Source organism: Corvus moneduloides, chromosome Z, assembly GCF_009650955.1.
Source record: "Corvus moneduloides isolate bCorMon1 chromosome Z, bCorMon1.pri, whole genome shotgun sequence".
Lineage (NCBI taxonomy): Eukaryota > Metazoa > Chordata > Aves > Passeriformes > Corvidae > Corvus > Corvus moneduloides.
Genome location: NC_045511.1, coordinates 1,690,271 through 1,710,054, shown reverse-complemented (window position 1 = coordinate 1,710,054; position 19,784 = coordinate 1,690,271). Strand labels below are relative to the sequence as shown.

General features: G+C 38.8%; 1 protein-coding gene across 13 annotated transcripts in view; it reads right to left on the bottom strand.

The window, feature by feature from the left end:
- The window catches only part of DYM (dymeclin), a 212,054-nt gene that overhangs the window by 178,930 nt on the left and 13,340 nt on the right, over positions 1–19,784 (bottom strand). For 5 of the 13 annotated variants that reach the window (XM_032095580.1, XM_032095567.1, XM_032095569.1 and 2 more), the window contains exons 3-7: positions 11,210–11,262; positions 10,437–10,530; positions 9,040–9,176; positions 2,588–2,660; positions 2,225–2,329 (exon numbers count right to left, since the gene is read on the bottom strand). In XM_032095580.1, the coding sequence (XP_031951471.1) occupies positions 2,225–2,329; positions 2,588–2,660; positions 9,040–9,176; positions 10,437–10,530; positions 11,210–11,262 (462 nt within the window). Of the gene's footprint in view, positions 1–2,224; positions 2,330–2,587; positions 2,661–9,039; positions 9,177–9,453; positions 9,583–10,436; positions 10,531–11,209; positions 11,263–19,784 lie in introns of those variants that run through there. The other 8 variants (XM_032095571.1, XM_032095572.1, XM_032095577.1 and 5 more) reach the window with 3 other exon arrangements.

Sequence of the window (19,784 nt, the reverse complement as noted above, 5' to 3'; positions counted from 1 at the left end):
GGGGAGTTTCTGGGTCCCAATGCACATGGTTGAGGCATGTCCAGCCTCTCTCACAGCCTCTGGGTTATCAACAGATATCCCAAAATCCTTCTCCTCAGGGCTGCTCTCCAACCAGCCTGGAACAACCATGCCTGCAAAATACCACACACAGAAGTATCCCAAGCACCTGATGTGACATTGAGAACAAGTTCAAAAGGAAGGAGTGCAAGACAGCTGCACAGATACCTCTGTTCCTACATTCTGAACATGGACATGGCCTTCCATGCTTTAAAAATAATGCTACAGCTTCAGTGAAGGAGAAAAATAGAAGTTTAAACTGGGGTGCAGACATGCAACATATTCACACGGCAGCTGCCAGCTGTATACACTCCTTCACCAAACTGCACCTACAGAACCCAAGGGACACACTAATTGTCACAATCCTCTATTAAGGCTACTGAATGCTCCTAACAAAATCTTTGCTACTCTGAAAGACACTTTGAAGACCAGCTCAGCATGGAGATTTTAATGGTCTGTCATAACAAAAATTCATCTTTAATAGCAGCTTTACAGACAGACACTGTTACAGTGTCACTGCAAGCTGCCAAAGCTGGCTGTTCTCTCGCAGGTGGATCCTAAGTCCTGACACACAAACCATAACAAGTTTGAATATTTAATGTGTTCCACTCAATCTATTCCTTCCCCAAATTCACATACTAGGCTTGCAATTCTCTTGCTTCATTCCAGCTAAAGACAGAAATTAACTACTCTCTTGAAACAAAATAGGGAAAGAATCTCTAGTGATATCTGACCAGGGAGAGGGAGGTAAGCAAGAATAAACTCACTATGAAAACAATCCTGATCACTCTCTTGAACAAAATTAATAATAAACTAATACCTTATAACACCTTTATGAAGAACATAGTTGGACTGTGTTTTAGAGAAAGAAAGTTTTCCAGTATCTCCTTTCCTCTACCTACTTCCCCTTCGATGATATGGGAACAAAATTCTTAGTTAAGACATTATCACATTGTTAAATGTATTTTAGTGATAAACAAGACAGTAATACACATTTTTGTTAGTATTTTATTAGCAATCAGCAGCATGCTATTTCAGGAGAAATTTAGCTAAAAAAACTTACATGACAAAAAAAATCCCAACCACAAAATAAAAATCTTCCACATCTCTGTCTTATAGTTTCTGATATAGCTGAATATTAAAATTATGGACAGGCTTTATAATTTTCTATTTAAATATTCCCATTTTATCACTAAGTTTTAGAGTAATCTACGTGCTTTCAGCAGCTGCTTCCATTTGGAGCAACCACATTCACACAGAAATAGAGATGCTGACGGGTTCAGTTGTTGAAATGGGTGAGGAACAATCATGCTGGTGTATTTTCTTCTGCTGGAAAGGCAGAATAAAGGAACTGGACTGCACACACACAGTGGTACTTCCAAGAAAGAAAAATAAAAGCCTGCAGGATTTATGAACTTGTCTGTATATCACAGTCCTCTCAGCCCTTTGTACTTCCTCTAATCTGCTCCAAACAAAGCCTGTATCTGTTCCAGGAAGTCCTGACAAGCTCTGTGGAATGACACTCTGAATCACACCACTAATTCATTACACTCTACCTACACAAATCCCTCGCGTTAACATTGACAGAGCTGTATTTAATGACAGCAGTGTTTCAAAAAACATTGCATCTTTGTCAGTTTTCCAACCAAAAGAGCAATCCCAGCTACAAAATAGCAGAGCTTAATACTACACTGTAAGAGACAATATGAAACTCTTCCAAAGCCATGATGCTTCAGTTGGGGCACTACATTTTAGGCACAGACTACAATGAAATTTAACACTAAAGACACTGCTCACTCTACCTTTAGTAAAGTTTATCATGGGGAAAAAGGTTAAAACTCATCAGAACACTTCCACAAAAGTGAAAGAACACTTTTATTTCCAAGGAACAAAGCATGCTCTCCTACATAAAACACTGAAGTATGTTTTATGACACATATCCCAACAAAATGTGGAATCAACATCTCTCAAATACAACAGATGCATGAAAAAAAAGCCATATAAACAAATCTGTAGATCTACAGAAACATTCCACTTATTCATTTCTCTTATCCCTTCTCCAGACATCAATTCACTGGAATTTCAGAAATCAGTATTAAATAGCACAACATGATTTATTTTTGCAATTTAAACCCCCACAGAACTGCAGAAGAACTTTAGTTTTCACCTTACTGCATACCCCAGAGCTGAAGTGACACCTCCACTGTACCTTCCCCTGTACCATGAGCACAACCATTTCCACCAGTTACTGTCTGTGTGCTGACAGGGGTACCTGAAACAAATGGAATAACTTCTGTTGATGGTTTGAACTGCTGTGTGAGACGTTCATCATGTACTTCTTCCAACAGAATATTCAGGGCTGGTACTGGCAGCAGCTTATCATTATGTGTACTGCTCCATCACATGGAACATTCAAATACAACTATATAAACATTATAATCCCATTACTACAAGTTTCATGCTCTCAAATGCTCAGTTTATAAAAGAAGACTTAAAAAAAAAAACCAGCAAAAGAAAAATGCCTACTTACAAGAGGGGAATTTCAACAATGAGCTGGATGAGGCAACACAGCAACTCTTCTATGAGGTCTTCACACTCTGTTCCTAAAAAAGAAACATATCAAAGGATTTCTGGGTTTTCGAACACCAAAACAAAGCGAAGATTCAAACACACAGGTGCAGATGATCAATATCTTAATTAAGGAACAAACACTAGAAGTTATACCTGTTAAAGGAGATAGGATTTTTTTTCCTGAAATAGAAAGCACTTGAGATTACCAACAGAGAAAATGGTGATGCCTTCGCTTTTTTACATAAAAAAGTAACTAATAACAACTGCATAAATTAAATGAGATGCTGGTATTGTGGGAATTACATTTAGCACATCAAGCCTTCCTTTACTACTCAGAGGAGGTCATATTAAACACTGTTATTACTAACAGTTGAACTAACCACTGTTGACTTCTCACTGGTCCACAGTTAAGTCTCCTCTCAAAATTCCCTGAACTTCACATATTTTCTCACTCAGTTTTATAAACCCAAGCAAAGAGTAATCAGAAGCAGTTTTGTTTGTCTAACATACACTGAGCAATACTCTAAAAGAATGTCAAAAGAATGCAGCCACTGAGCACATCATTGCTGCTCTTGAGTAATACACATACAATTTTTTCATTAATATATATATTTGTTGAAGAAGTTTTACACATTTCAATGACAAGTTGGTGCATTTTAAGGGAACAGAAATCTTTCTCTAGTCATACACAATGTGATAAAATGCATGGAGTGATTCAGAATTATTTAAAATCTTGCAACTATTCTAAGCAATAAAACTGGTGGTATTTTACATCAGCAATTTTTAAAAGCAACTGTAACAAAAGACTTTTAAGACTCACTGAGGAAAAAGCTTATTAAACCACTTGAAGTTACCACATAATACTAAAAAAAACCCAAAAGATAAATCCCTTGGTTCATCAGGATTTATTCTGCTTTCAGAAATAAAATTATGATGAGAAACCTACAACATCATAAGGAAGTGGAGGGTTTTATAGTGCTGAATTGCTAAGGAGCAGCATAGCTGATCCTCTGCATTACAGCATCGCAGCATAATAATTACCCAAATGCCTGTTTATTTTGTATTTTCAAATAAATAAGTCCTGCCATAAACACAGCATTATAGCCAGGTTACAGCAGTGTTACTCTGCTTAACCCAAGTCTGTTCTTGAGTCCAGAACTCAATTTTAAGAAGCACACCAGGGGGAATATTCACTATAGAGCAAAATTATTTCTTTCCGCAATCAGTTTATTAAAAACACATTAAAAATTGTCACCTAGTGAACTGCACATTCTAAAGGAAATCAGTTTTTTATCACGGAAACGTGGTTTCCTTTCTATAGAATCCCCCATGAGTAACACAATGCAGCTCCTGTTAGTAAAACCAAGAACTGCTCAGAGTATATAACCTTGGACAGAAACCACAGCCAATAACAGAGCACAGATAATATATTCTAAAGTAACTTGAATGTGACATTTTCCTAAGGCTTTCTGAACCTAGAAAATGCTTATAAAGCAAGACTGCTACTAATTCCCAACAGGTACCCAATTTTTCTCCTAACAGAAGAAAGTGAGAAGAAAAAGGTTAAAAAAGTAAAGTGAGTGCATTTTTAAAACATAATTTCTACATTTACCACACTACATGTACAACTCATCTGAAAAGAGAATAAGGTTATTTGAATATGAAAGAAGGCTTTTCCCTCAAGACAATATCCAAAATAAAGCAAGAAAACACCGGGTTAGCACATTCACGCAGAATGAAAGATGTTATTTAAAATTTTTTAAAAAGCTGAATTGCTGTAATCAATGTCATTCAGCTACAATAATTATTGTATCCTTTTCCCAACTGGGGCACACACATTCTTGTTTAATTTTCATCTTGCCAAGACAATGAGGAGGATGCAAGCCAAATCTATAACGTGAGAGAGAGCTATAAACACAGAACACTCTGTGTTTTCACAAACAATGCCTCTTTCAATAGCAGGATAAAGACAATACACACAAGACTCATTCACATTAATAGATCACATACTTGGATCAAAGACCTGTAAAGCCTTGGGGAAAGTAAGTACAGGGTGAACCTGTCCAAATAAAATTAGAGCAGGGAGAGGAATCATAGGTGCATCTTCTAAACTCTAGTGCAGAAGTGACTCAATCACACAGGTTTTAAAATGTCCACTTATGCTGAAGTACCATTTTTTCAGCAGCTATATTTAAGTCCTCAGATGTGAACTATTTCATTTTGCAAGTAATTTGATGGATTCTGACTTTTTGGTGGGGCTTGTTTGGTTTGGGTTTGAGATATGTATATATACATTTTAATTTTTTTTGGTTTTACTTTTTCAAAGTTACATACATTACAGGCACTGGATTAGCACACACAACACAGGCAAAATGTCTTATGCAGAGGAAAGCAGAGATGCCAGGAGACCCCAATTCTAAAACCAGTCCAGCTCCATCCTCTCAAGAACCTAACTACTACATTGATAAGACCTGATCTGGTGGATGTGCTGAATATTAATATTAATAAAATATTCCAGTATAACAAGGTATATCCTCACCGTAGATGCTACTTGTTTTTCTGCCCTGTTACTCATAAAGAACCTGGACACAAGTAATGAAATAAGTCATTCCTTGCAAAATAGACTTAAAGCTTCCTTAGGTTTTGTGGTTTGATCTTCAGCTCTAATGACTCTCACAAACTTCCAGCTTCTACTTAAGAGTGTGAATAATGAGTACATAAATTAATTGCCTTCCCTCATTTCCTTTATGTGATAACTAAACATTCATGAAATCATTTAAGGCTTTAAATGTGTTGTTATTTTTACACTGTGTTCACCATGTCCTCATACTTGCTTTACTACATCACAAACAGCCCTTAGTACCCTTGTGTTTAAAAACTTCTCTACAGATAATAAATAAAGCTTCCTACTACAGGAACAGGTGAAATGAATTGATGGTCTGATTTAAAATACACTACTCAGCATGTGCTCTCTTACACCTTTGAGTCACAATACAGTTAAAGACTGTGCAGAAACGGGATACAGTGGAAAGATGAATGACTTGTGTTAGTGAGATTAACTCCAGCTTCAGCTGAGCAGATGCTGACTCCAGTTTGGGATTTATGGATATCAGGAATTTTTCAGCTGAATCTTAAAGTATATGGGTTTAGTCTCTCTGTGAACTTTCCTGCAATCAAAATTGTGCAATATTCTCCAAAATTATAAGGAAATTCCCAATTATGGATGAAGAGGCAAAGGCTGCACTTCTTGGGCTAAAGAACCATCTGAAACCTCTCAAAAAGAATGCATTTCTGTTAATGGCAGGCCTTCTTTTGAAGGAAATCAATAAACAGGAATGTTAGCAGGGACTCAATCCAGGGCAATTTCTTCATTAGGCTAAAGTACACCCATGCACTCAAACCTCAAAGAAATCCCTTTTTATGACACAAAGCACAATTGCACAGCTTTCTTCTGAGCCTCAAACACAGTCTAGCAGGAAAAAGTACAAACTGGACATTTAGATAAAGTGAAAGCATATGAAGTGCAAAATCTGGGAGGAGAATCCTTCCAGATAAGGGAATTATAAAAAATGCTACCTGAACAATAGTGGCCATGTCATACAGCATATATTTCTGAGCAGACAGTGACAGGGATATTTTCCATACACAGGACTCTCACAGATTATCATTACACAATTCTCCCTGACTCACCAAATATCCCAGAGCAGGTGCTGATGCAGTGCCTGATTGCAGTGTGAGCATCCTGACAAGCTGACACTGCAGTTATGTGTGCTGAGCTCCCAGGTGCTGTACTTAAATCAGAGAACACGGCACCAAAATATATTATCCAACCAGAAGGATAAAAATGTGATGCTCACAGGGAAACAAACACAACCACAGAGTGATTTCCAAAGGAGTTGTGAGATGATCCTGAAAAGAACAGTAACCTTTTCTCAGAAGGCTAAGAGACTGAACAAAGCATATGAAAATGGACCACAGGGGAGAGAGGCTGTTTGTGTTGCTGGGTGGTTGTAGTGTTCTTTCCGATAACTACTCACCAGGCAGTAAGGAAACACAGAAACTTCAAAATTCAGACACTGTATTAAAGCTTTTTTAAATATGGATATTTTATTTACATCATACAGTTCATATAATAATGTCTTTTATAAGGCTTGTTTTATCATGCTCACAATTGAAGAATTATAAATAATGTCACGCTCTGGTAAATGAAAAAACAGCAAGGGTGACTAAGAACTTAATTCTTAAAAAGCATGTTCACCAAAGATGGTAAAATTTCCATTAAAGTACTAATAAATCCATGTAAAATTAAGAGGAATATAGGAATAACAACATTATAATAATAGATTAATAATATAACAATAAATAAAATCTATAATAGGAATATTCTCCTTCCCGAAAAGTAGAAACCAAAAATTCAAGAAAGCTACACTTAATTATAAAAATACAAACAACAAAACACTTCATTTTCTTCTGTTTACTTTTAATAGGCCCTAGCACAACCACAGTTTATTACAATTCACTAACGATACTCCACTTTCCAACAGCTGAGCTATGGGAAGGTACACGCCTTATTAGCACATTCTGTAGACATTTAAAAGTAAGATTATTAGGAATCAAACTCAATGGCTACGTAATCTCAGCATGTTATGAACCTCAACACCCTGAGGAAGTTCACAAGAGCCATCTCCAACTGGAAACCCAAAGAGGAGCCGAAGAGAGGCTTGCTTCCTGTCTCACCAGCAGACCACACACAACTACCTTCCTAATCAACAACATCCCATGAACAATCTGCTTAGAGGTAATTGCTAAGTACATTTGTCGTCAATATGCACAAAATTATTGCTAATAAATGTCACTGTGAATTACAGTCAAGTGCTACTAGACGTGGTATAAACATGGGTCTACCCTGGTGACAAGAATCACTTCCCATACCACACTGCGAGGAACTCCCAGTGCAAGGAATAAGGATCGCAGGGGCTCCAGCTGACAATCGTCTCAGTTTTTCCACCCATCCCACTGTGGTGTGCTGTACACTGAAGCAAGAGGTGAGCCGTTTTTTTAATCCAGGAATAAACCCACAGGCAGTCTGCAGGGATAGCTTATACACAAGCAGGTTTTCTTTTCCAGTGCATCAGTGAGCTGACTTCCCTCCTGGAGATCACTCATCACAGTTTAAATACATTAAACCATTTCAACATGTAGCACTTAATCTTTTGGCACCACAATTCTAATTTCCCCAGAGCACTGGCAGGCGCCAAGGAGTTAAACAGATTTTAATGAACAGTTTTCCCTGCTGATGAGCAAGCAGTGATTTGGCGTTCCCAACACGTGTCCTCGTTGCAGGAAATCCACAGTCAGACACTTTTGGTTGTCCTCACACCATCCATACACACTGCTCTAGCATTCTGAGACTTTTTAGGCTTTATGCAACAAACAACGTGCAATTACAAACTGAACAGTACTTTGACTTGGACTTGGCAGTGCTGGGCTAGCTGTCTCACTTGATGATCCTAGAGGCTTTTCCAGCCTAAATGATTCCATGATTTACACTAAAGCAAAGGAAATCAAGGCTCCCGTGGCAGCATTATCCATCATGCACTCTGTGAGAGCATCTTGATACAGCACTACACAAAGATTTGTGGTCGACAGTGCTCAGAATGTCTTTTTGCTGCACTTTTTGCAGTAACATAACTGATTTTGAATGCATTTGTATTATTCTTATTCAAAGGTAACAGCTTCTTCCTTGAGCATCTCTCCTGTCATCTTCCATCTCATGTCACATATACTCCATTTCCTGGACATGAGCCTATTTTAGTAATTCTGCCTAAATTCTGACTTCTCTTATACTCTTGTATAAGCTATTGCCCCCAAATTAAATTTTAGCAATTGTTTTCTCAATGGGTCAATTCTAACCGTAGTACTATAACTTTCCTTCCCTAGATCCCTAAAAATTGCATTAATTCCACTCTGTGGCTGCTGCTGGTTTATGAAAAATATGTGAAAAGATGCATTAAAAAGGTGCAATATCAACGTTCCAATGTTTGTATGTGGTCAGCTTCACCCCAATTCTGTTCTGTTCCTCTGAAGAGGACCATTAACACCTTTCAAAATGTATGAAAATCACTAAAGCTCAGGTAGGTCTACAGCACCACACTTTTAAAAAAAGCCAGAATAAGCGACACCTAACTCTCTAGTACTTAATTTCTGGTTTTAAAGCAAAGTTTGGGATTCTCAGTCTAAAAAACATAGAATCATTGAATTATTTAGGGAAAAGACTCTTAAGACTCTTAAGATCAAGTACAACCATTAACCTAACTCACTAGTCCAGCACTAAACCATGTCCCTACATGCCATCAGGACATTTAAGTTTCTCAGGGGATGTTTGTTTCACTAGCAGTTGTGTGTACGCACCATATGAGCTTGGTCCTGCTTTCTCTTCATAAGTAAAATGAAGTTGCAGCTCCTCTTCTGACATTCGACTGATGAATACTTTCAGCAAACAGCAAATAATGAACAGTGCATTGTGAGCCTGCCAGATAAAGAGGTGGCTAGAAAAGAAGCAGGAACAAACAAGAATCAGTAATGCTTCACCAGCAAACATGCATCAAAAACCACAAGAAAATAAATGTCAGAGTAGACAAAGTTCCTACAGTTAAAGCAAGGAAAAGCCAAAGTGTTTAAGCAGGTAGTCTGCAGTTGATGTTACAGAAAACACAATGGGAATGTATTTAAAAGTAATTTAGAAAATACAACCTTATCCCTAACTACATTCGTACTATTAAAAACACCACAGCCAACAGAAGTATCACTCTTTGAGGAACTCACCTAACAGTTCAGCAAACTTCTAGAGGTCTCTAGATGCTATGGACTCAAGGCACACAGACATTCAAAAACCTCCGACAGGTTCAGACTTGAAAGCTTCCTGGCTCCCTGAACCTTAGCCTTTTTCCCAAGTAAATAGCCTTCAGCTGACAGCAGGCATTTATGGACTTCACGAGCATCATACAGCAGGATTTTCTTATGCAACACACATAAATATTTTCCAAGTTTTCTCAATGAAAGCTGCATAAAATTTGAGTCCCAGTAAGCAACTGTTAGGAAGCCCATACAACACCACAGAGTCAGCTACTGCCTGTACTTCCAAGGTATCTTTGGATTAAAACCTAGAGCTATCTGGGAACAAGTAACTTTTTACTTTAGATGCAAGTGAAACACTTGATGGCACTCCTGGGAACAAGGAGGAATTGCAGCCCCAGATCTGATGAGAGTGGGACATTCATCTGTGGGTGTGAGGGAACAACTACAGAAAGCCTCCTGCAGAAAAACCCCACAGTGCTGCAGAAGTAACCTCTTGGAGTTCTATCCTACTGCTGAAAGGGGCAAAAAAAACCAATGGCAGCTGTATGACATAACTTGAAGGCAGTATTTTGATACATATTTATAGATACAGATATTTGAAATATTTCCAAGATAGAATACTGGCTCATACATTAAGCTTCAACTAAAAAGTTCAGATGATTTTTGAACAGCTCTAAGCCAGTAGTACCCATAGCTTACACCATTTATACAAAAATGTGTTAATCTAACACACAAATATGTACTTTTCCCCAGTAATCTATTTAATTATTAGACTTAATTCCTGTGTTTAGAAAAGTACTAGACACTTGTTCTGTTTCAAACAACAGTTTAAGAGAATTCTAAGGTTTGGTTTGCATGTTAATTAGTAGAGTAAAAAAATTCAAGAGCTAGCAACGATAGGAACATTTTAAAAATTAAATGGCATACACAGCTCTTTTCTGGGAACTTACTTCTGACATTCTGCTGAAATTTTTAACTCTTTGGTTCTAGAAAGAAAGACTTTAATCAATGATCCAAGGTTTCCTGTTCGAGGATTCTTCTCAACTAGATGAGGAAAAATAAGATACAATTACAAAGCATGTGTAAGTTGACACTACCTAGTTCGAACAATATATAGAAAAAACCCAAAATTTCAACATCTTTCATATTTCTAAATAAAGCACAGTATGTCTTGTTTTTCTGTACAGGCATTCTTCTTCCAAGATTTTCCAGTACATGATTTACTAGTCCATAACTGTTCTCTAAATACAACTAATATTAAATAATACTAATAATATTAAATATCCCAAATGAGGGATGCTCATACTGCTTCCTTTCCCAGACTTGTCTACAGCACAACAGCCTCCTGTCACAAAACTGGGCAGGTCTTCACAACTACCTTTTACCTTCCTGCAACACCACTGATCACATTTTATATCATCCTTTCCTTTCATCCTCTAATTCTTTCCTCTTACTGATCAGCTTAAAGGGCAAAGTGAAAAAGACAAAGTGAAGACAGAATTATTTGTTTTAAACCTTTCAGTCATATCAAGTTCCATAAAACAGTTATCAATGGAAGTTTCTAAAGGTTTGGGATATACATAAAAACACTCTTTACACACTGCTTTAATCTTTCTAGTGCAACATAAACAAATAGAATGGTAAAGGCGTGACTGTGCACAGGGATGCTGTTTCCCAATTTTTCTGATAAAGTACATGGAAAAAAGATGGCACAACTTCTTACCTAAAGACTTGCAGACTGAGATTGTGGCTTCTTCCAAGAGCTTTAAGTCAGCACTAGGTATGAGGAAAAGAAAATAAAAATGGTTACACAAGCAACTGGGCTCCTGTACTTGAAGTGAAAATTCATTACAAAACAGTAATAAAATCTCTCTACAAAGCACTTAATTTTTGCCATCCATTAGCTTGTGCAGGTCAGTTTGTACAACCTCCCTGCTCATGCAGGGGCTTCTTCACCCAGCAGCCCCAAACTATGTCCAGGTGGCTTTTGAGTACCCCAAGTTCTCTGAGCAACTCATTCCAATGCTCCGTCATCCTAACATCAGGCAGCGCAATATTCTTTTGAAGTACAGCATATTAGGAAACTAATATTCAAAAGTGGATTGTTCATCAGAGTGAAATTATCTCAGTGTCTTCTCCCAGGGAACAAGGGACAGGATGAGAGAAAATGGCCTCAAGTTGTGAAAAGGGAGTTTTAGGTTGGGTATTAGGGAAAATTCCTTCAGGGAAAGGGTTGTCCAGCCCTGGCACAGCTGCCCAGGACAGTGATGGAATCCCCATCCCTGGAAGGATTTAAAAGCCGTGTGGATGTGGCACCTGGGGACATGGGTCAGTGGTGGCCTGGGCAGTGCTGGGGGAATGGTTGGACTCCAAGATCTTCATGGGCTTTTCCAAACTAAATGATTCTGTGATTCCATGAGCATTTTATTACCACTACTTTTGCAGGTCCAGTGCTGCCATGCTCAGCTTGGTGTTACCAAAAATACAAATAGAACAGCAGCCTATAGAAAGAACTTGAAATTCTTTACAAGAAATTTAACATTAAATGATGCATTTTTGAGAACATGAATAAAAGAAACCTCAATCTGACATTTAACCTCAAGCTAAGCAGCTCTTTCCTTTCAATTAATGTTATTATACTAGTGCAACAATCACATCAGATACAGCAAATTGTTCGTAACTTCATTAATTGCCTCGTGATACGCCTCAGAAAAACATCATCTGAAAAAGAACAATAAAGCACTAAAGCAAAACCTGACAGCAACCACTGAAAGTAAACACCAGCTGCATCAAGCACATACTTCTGACCTACCAGTGCAGGGCAACTGATCCTCAAAAACATCCTTAACAGATGGGAAAACAAGACAAATCATCAGATACTCTGTCCAGTGCCACATTGAGCAATACGAATATTAATAACTAAAGGGCACTCAGTTCCACCACTCTCGTCGTTAAAATTTTTTCCTTCTATCTTGTCTGAATCTACCCTCTTCTAGTTTAAAGCTATCACCTCTTATCATATCATGAAGGCCCTACTGCTCAGTTTTGGAAGAGATGGTAGAGCCTCTATACAGACTGAATTAACATACAGCCTGACCTTCAGGGACCTCTGAAGTTCAACAAATAAAAGGACAGTCAAAAAAAATTAGTTCAACACTTGCAGTCATAATGCAGCCCTCTTCTCTTTTTAAAGTCCTGTGCTTTTTTTAAATTTACATGGTAATCCAGTTTACAGCACGCTGTTGTGTCAACCTGAGATTATCAGTGGTGCTGCGTGGGAAGCTGCTAAACCAGCTCCAGGGCTGAAAACCCTGTGGAGCCATGCTCTTGGAAGCTGTGGAGTTTGAGCTGTGCCCCAACTCATGAGGACTGGATGATATTGTAGAAAGAGCAGCCAAAATAATTATTTCAAAACCCTTCAAGAGGAAACTATTCAAGATAGAGACATCAAGCAAATTAAGTTTTAAGATGCCTGCAAATTTTCTTGTATATCAGACTAATTTACTGTGTAGTGAGCTGACAGCTGAGACAGCTCTTCATCTACAGCTGAATATCCTAAGACAACTTTAGATTACGCAGATTGGCTTGTCCTGATATCAATTACCAGCATTCATTCTTCTTTTACAAACTGCTTTGAAACACAAGATTCAGAAAGAACAAACTTACACTTTGATATATATTTTAAAAACATTAGACTTGGTCTCAAAGGTGGTCTCTTGTTCCAGCACTACAAACATGCAGAGTAATTAAAAACAAATGGTATTGAGCAAGAACACGCCACCAGCAACTACGGACAACACAGTTTTCTAGGTCTATGTGACCTTGCACTTTTTTAAAATAACAGAAACTTCTAAATTTGCCCAGCTGGCTGCTTGTCATCAGGATTTATTCCTTCCCAAGACCAGGCAGACAGGGAGGGTGAATATTACAATGGACAACAACTCAATAGAGAGTTCTTAGGTACTGAAAAATCATAATCTAACACAACATGACCCCCCCCACTATCCAAAGATCCTGGGGACACAGCCAGAGTGGTTATTATAATTGCTCCAGGACTTAAACCATAAATGCAGACATTCAGCTTTGAATTACGGTTCATTTTCTCCCTAATTTCTAAGGTTAGGTTTCAAAGTCTAGCATTCTTACAGATTTTTTTTCTTCCCTTTGAGTTATAAAAAACCACACAAAGTCCTCAAACAAATTCCACAGAGTTGCTTAATTTCTACAAGTTGCCAGGATCAAAACCAGTGGCAAAGCAAGCAAGGCTTTCAGATCTTCAGCAAAGCTTTTAACACTCAAGTCATTCTTTTTCATACTAAAATGAAGTTTAAAGCTTAAAAATTAACTAAAGCCCACTACCCCTTATTCATACAAGAACACAAAACTGAATTTTGCCACACTCAAGACTAAGCAACAGCTACCACAAAATTTCAGTTCACTCAAAAGAAACACCTAATGAGGGGGAATTACAGCAGAAATACCACCCCAATAGGCACACACCAGTGAAATACTCAGTACTGTTACACCCCCAAGGATGGATTCACGGGGTGAATATCATGGAGGGCTACAAAAAATAGCAGCTCATTCCCAAGTACCTGGGGCCAAATTTAGTGGTGACTTTCTATCCTTTGATTGGGCAGGAAAATGAAGTGAGGGACATGGAAAAAGCTGTCTGGGTATTTTCTTGTGCAGTGAAGAGACAGAAGGTAAATTACATTAACACTCGGGTAGAAAATGCCAGAGCCAAGATTCACAAGGTGGCACAAAAAAAATGGTACAACCAACTGTGGCACTGACTTTCCTCTGCAGTCCCTGTGGAGATGACACCTGGTTCATGAATGAATGTAAGAATGGAAACTCAACACTGAAACATCTGTCCTTTCATTACGCCACACAGAACACTGCTAATAAGTATTCAAATTGTATTTCAGCTCTAACAAGCACTGATAAGGTGAAGCTCCTCACTGCACTGATCACAAACAGAAGTTCAAATTCTGTCTGAAAACCCTCACCTGAGGAATAGAGACTGCCCTGTTGTCAAATATATGTCAAATATATAAGCCTGAGGAGAAGTAGATGAGGGAGCTGGGAAAGGGGCTCAGGCTGGAGCAAAGGAGGCTCAGGGGGGACCTTGTGGCTCTGCACAAGTCCCTGACAGGAGGGGGCAGCCGGGGGGGTCGGGCTCTGCTCGCAGGGAACAGGGACAGGAGGAGAGGGAACGGCCTCAGGCTGGGCCAGGGGAGGTTTAGGTTGGATATTGGGGAAAATTTCTTCATGGAAAGGGCTGTCCAGCCCTGGCACAGCTGACCAGGGCAGTGGTGGAGTTGCCATCACAGGACGGATTTAAAAGCCATGTGGATGTGACACTTGGTGACATGGGCTAGAACAAAAAAAAAGTAAAGAACAGATTCGTTAAGGATGGAGTGTAAAATATTCCCTGCTCTGTGAGAAACACTTGGTATATTCACAACATAAAAAAGATTATCTGTTGCTAGTAATAAACAGGCCGTAAGTATGAAAAGTAAGTCAACTCCTCCTGCTGCTTGATGGCTCTGCTGAGCATCAGTAGGAGAAACCCAGGCACACCAGTAACATCCAGGAAGCTCTGTCCTGGACAAGACACCACCATGGAAAATGGTCATGTGCACATGGAACAAACTCTGAGGGTGGGCAGGCCCTGGCACAGGGTGCCCAGAGAAGCTGTGGCTGCCCCTGGATCCCTGGCAGTGTCCAAGGCCGGGTTAGATGGGGCTTGGAGCACCCTGGGATAGTGGAAGGTGTCCCTGCCCACGGCAGGGGGTAGAACGCGATGATTTTTAAGATTCCTTCCAACTCAAACTGTTCTGAGCTTCTGTGACACCAGCTTCAATCCACGGACCTTTAACACCACGATCACAGTGACCTGGGTGAGTTTGCACATGTACTTCAACTGGCACAACCTGAACTGAACAACCTCACCTTGAGAAAGCAGTACATATTTACATATTCACCAGTTCTATGGTTTTCCAAGAAATGAACAAAAGGTATCACCTGATATGGGGATTCAAATGGGCTGTGAACATATGGGGCAAACAGAAAAGATTCAAAGCAAAGTATTCTTAACTATATAGACTTGACTGACTCCCTTGGATACAAGCAAATATGTGAGGTGCACAGTTGCTTCCCACACACTTCAGGAAAAAATTCCACACTTCACAGGAGTTCCTCCTTCATCCTGTGATCTGACGGCCAGCATTTTCAAAGTACTTAATAAAAGAAAGAAATTATTTTATTTGCTTTTCTTTTTTGTAGATGGTAAGCTCACAGACTTCAGCAAAACTAAAATTAATAGTAGTAAAATTTGCGTCCTTGACAGTGCAGCCATCTTTAAAGAAGATGGTTTTGTCTTTGTTTATTTTAGAGGTATCCAAACAGGAGAGGTTTTACAGTGGCAGTGATTACCTTCTGTAACATCTTAACACCATGCCACAAGAATATTTTGCATACCAATTGTCACTACAAACCCTTCTCTATACACAGGCAGTATCTGTGTGACTGCAGCTATCAGATCAGTGGTGAAAGTAAAGAGTAATCAAGGATAATTGTTATTTCATTGGGATTTAATCACTTTGTGTTTGCAATCACTCATCACAGTACAAGTGTTTCTTCATCAGGGAGTTAGTTTTCTGTAAGAAAACCTCTTCTCAGCAGAGGTGGGAAAGAATGGCAAATTGAGCAGTCTATTAGTCAACAAAATTTCATCATTTTCATTGACTGCAGATTTTTATTTCTGGCTTCTTACTACTAAAAAGCCGGATTCTGCGGTAAGCTATTCTGGCATATATCGTAAAAAACATTACTTCCAAAAAGAAGAGGATGGAAAAAAAAAAAAAAGAAGGGGGGAAAAAAGCCCAGTGGTGTTATAAATAGGATTATTTTTAAATGGTTGAATTCAGCTACCTTACTTTAAATTTACTAACAATCAGTCTTCAGCAAAACCATAATTATTAAGACAGTGAAGGCTGTTTCCTGACAGCAGCCAGCTTTGAAGAACATGGTTTCATCCACTTTTATTTTAATGGCACAACAATAGAAATTGTTTCAAATTTGCAGAAATATCAAAAGTATCACCACATAACAAGAGAAAGCATTCTGCCTAAAAGCTGCAAACATACTCACACGACAACACCTGCCCTTAGTATGGTAAGAAAAAGACCCAAACCAAAGCAGACAAGTATCCCCATAAAAAAAGGAGGAAAAAAACCAAAACAAGCAGCTTTCCTGACAGTTTTTTCCTCATGGTAAGGCCTTTTTTCTTTGCCATTGAATACAAAACAGAAGAACCAGCCCATTTAGTAAATTCATACTGTGGGAATGCTGATTTTAATGGACTAGTTGGAGGACAGACATCAAAGAATATAAGGCAGCATATGATTTATTGTACCATTTAAAAAATGTACCATGTTAAAGCAACATAAAAGCTTCTCATTTTTATGTCTTTCCATTAAAGGCCCATGCACATTATTCTTGAACCAGCAACTCATTAATAATTCTGGGGAAGGAACAAAGCAGAACAGTAAATATTAAGCACATGATTTTCAGCAAGTTCTGCTTTAGTTAACTTTAAGTTTTCCATCAGAAAATAATTGTAACTAATACCACCACTAAGGAGGAGGTTGCATTCTTGGTAGCAAATCACAGAAAAGCCAGACAAACACAAAGTCTGCCTAGACTGAGAACTAACACTCCAAAGAAAACCTCATAGCTCTTAATCCTGACAGTAACAAAAAAAATCATCCAGAAAAGCTGTATTTTATTTTCCAATATCCAAACACTATTGGATTGATAGGTCAGTCACCTCAAGTATAGAAGTGGCAGATTTAAGAGGTTTTATACAATTTTAATTCTGCTCCCATGAGTCTATTCTGTGCAACAAATAAGGACCCATGAAGGAAAAAAAAAAAAAAAAGAACATGCAGGAGTGTGAAATTAGAGCACCAAGTACTTCCTAACGGCTGAAACCAGAAATGTCTCAGCAGACACTTCAGCAGTACCTGCTTAGCACGCATGGTTTGCTTTATGGAAGAGGATATCACAATAAACCTTTTACAGTGAGAAGCATGAGGCAACCTAAAACTAAACTGCTGGAAGCTGTTCCTTTGGCGATCATTTATGTCTGCACCACTTATCTGCTCCCACTCCTAGACTGTGAAAGGCCCCAGAGGCTTTCTTTACCTGCCAGACACCCAGGCTGGCTCCGGCTGTTACTACTCACTCTCGCCAGGGGAGTCACAGGCAGGAAGCAGGGGTTCACCATCAGCTCATTTCTGATTACTGACAGCTGATATTTCCTCTTAATATTTCTCTAATTATTAAGAAAATCAATAGTATGAGAGGAAGAACAAGTAGCCCAGAAAGGCAGAATATTAAACTCCTAGCAGCCAGTTCTGCTTTGACCACACACTTTCCTTGGTCATTTTTGGATGGCACAGCAGGTTTAAGCAATCCCACCTTTTAGCCCAAAAGGTTGCTGCGTCCCAAAAAATCAGTCCCTCATTGTGCCAGAATTGTTTTGTGGTGCAAAGCTATGAATCACTCAAGGGAATTATCTTGGCTGAAAAAATAAACACTTCTGCTGTGTTGTTTTCCAGATAGATTAGTTCCTGATTAAACCCGCAGAAGAACAAAATAAACACTGGAAGAGAGAGTGAAAGGGAGAGAGCATCTTGCATCAGTGTTGCTGACAAAGATACAGCAACTTTGCAGTCAGCAGCACTGGTATTTGGCAAGCTTTATTCCATACAGAAAACTACCTTGTGTCCTTCACAGAAACAGACCAAAAAGCCAGCAGGACTGAAAAAGTAAAACCCAGGAAAGAAGGCATGGCTGAGAAAATGAAATGCTAAACCATTTCACATGGAACCAGAAAAAGAGAGATTAACACATTCAGTCAGGTAGAGGTCAGAAAAGAAACCAAAAGAGAGAATAAAGATGAGACATGGATAAAAATGGGAAGACATCAACCAAACTGAAAGGGGAAAGAGAGAAAAGAAAAACAAGGACAAAGAAAGAAATACAAAGTGCCAAGACACACAAAGCATAAGAAAATGAAGACAGCAGAGCACAGAAAGTGGTGCTATTTTAAGATCTGGTATCATGTCTCCATGTTTCTCAGAGTAGAAAGACAGTAATTCCCCATCTCTCAAGCCAAAGCACAAAGACTACTGTTCCACAGAAGATCCAGCTCTGTTTGACACTTGGGATCTACAATTCCTGGACTAACTGGGAACAGCTTCTGTAAAGCAAAGCACTAGTCACAAGCTCCTAACTAGAAAAAGCACATGTGGAAAAGCGTTAAAAACCCCACAAACTTCCTTACGCACACTGATTCAGATTCCCCTTGAAAGCCTTCCTTGCAGATACTGTTTTCTTGCTATTGCCAAGGCTTCTTGACAACAAGGTGAATCTGTTGGGCATCTGTTGCAGAAAAATCTACCCCAGCCCCACCACTTCCCCAGCTTGCCAGTTTTTGCTTAGATAATTTTTGTTTGGCTGATTGCTTTTCCTCCCAACATGAATTTTCCTATCGCTTCCTCTTCTAATGTTTTTCTCCTCCTCCTCCCCTACAGTACTGACATATGTAGAACAGAATTATGTCCAAAGCAGTACCCAGAGAAGACAGCCCTCTTCTCCCTGAGGATGGCATTAGTCCCATCTTTGCAAAAACTTGAGGAAATAGGTCTTTTACTCTAAAACATCACCAACTGCCTTCACAAAAAAACAACACAAAACACTTACACAGCTCTCTATAATACTAGCAAACAGTCACTAGTTTTGCAACAGACAACTGGAAAAAGTGAATTTAAAAGGAGAAGAAACCTGTAAAACCTATTCGACAGGTGAAAACTGGCTCCGTTCCACAGAACACAAACAAGCATCTTGCTCCTGACTCTTAAGCCTCATTAAAAACAGAGTTAAGTTGATAATTTGGAAGCTTTCAATCTCAGAAATTGACATTGACCTCTATTGTTCCATTCCTGCAGGCAAGGTTATCTGATATAGACAAATGCTGAGGGTGCTGTGCAGCCGACATCGTCTGATTTCACTTGCCAGTGGTTGCCTCAGGTGGATACCACTAAATGGGAACTTTCTGTTTCCTTCCATTACTAAGCTGCAGAAAAGATGTCTCTAAAAATACTTCTCTAGCTGCCAGGCAAGAGCACCATCTGGTGTTCAGCTAATTAAAGCTTTCAACCTACGTTTGGATCATTTTATTGGCCTGCTTTTTTTTTTAATTATGTTTCTTGTTTGAGGTTTTT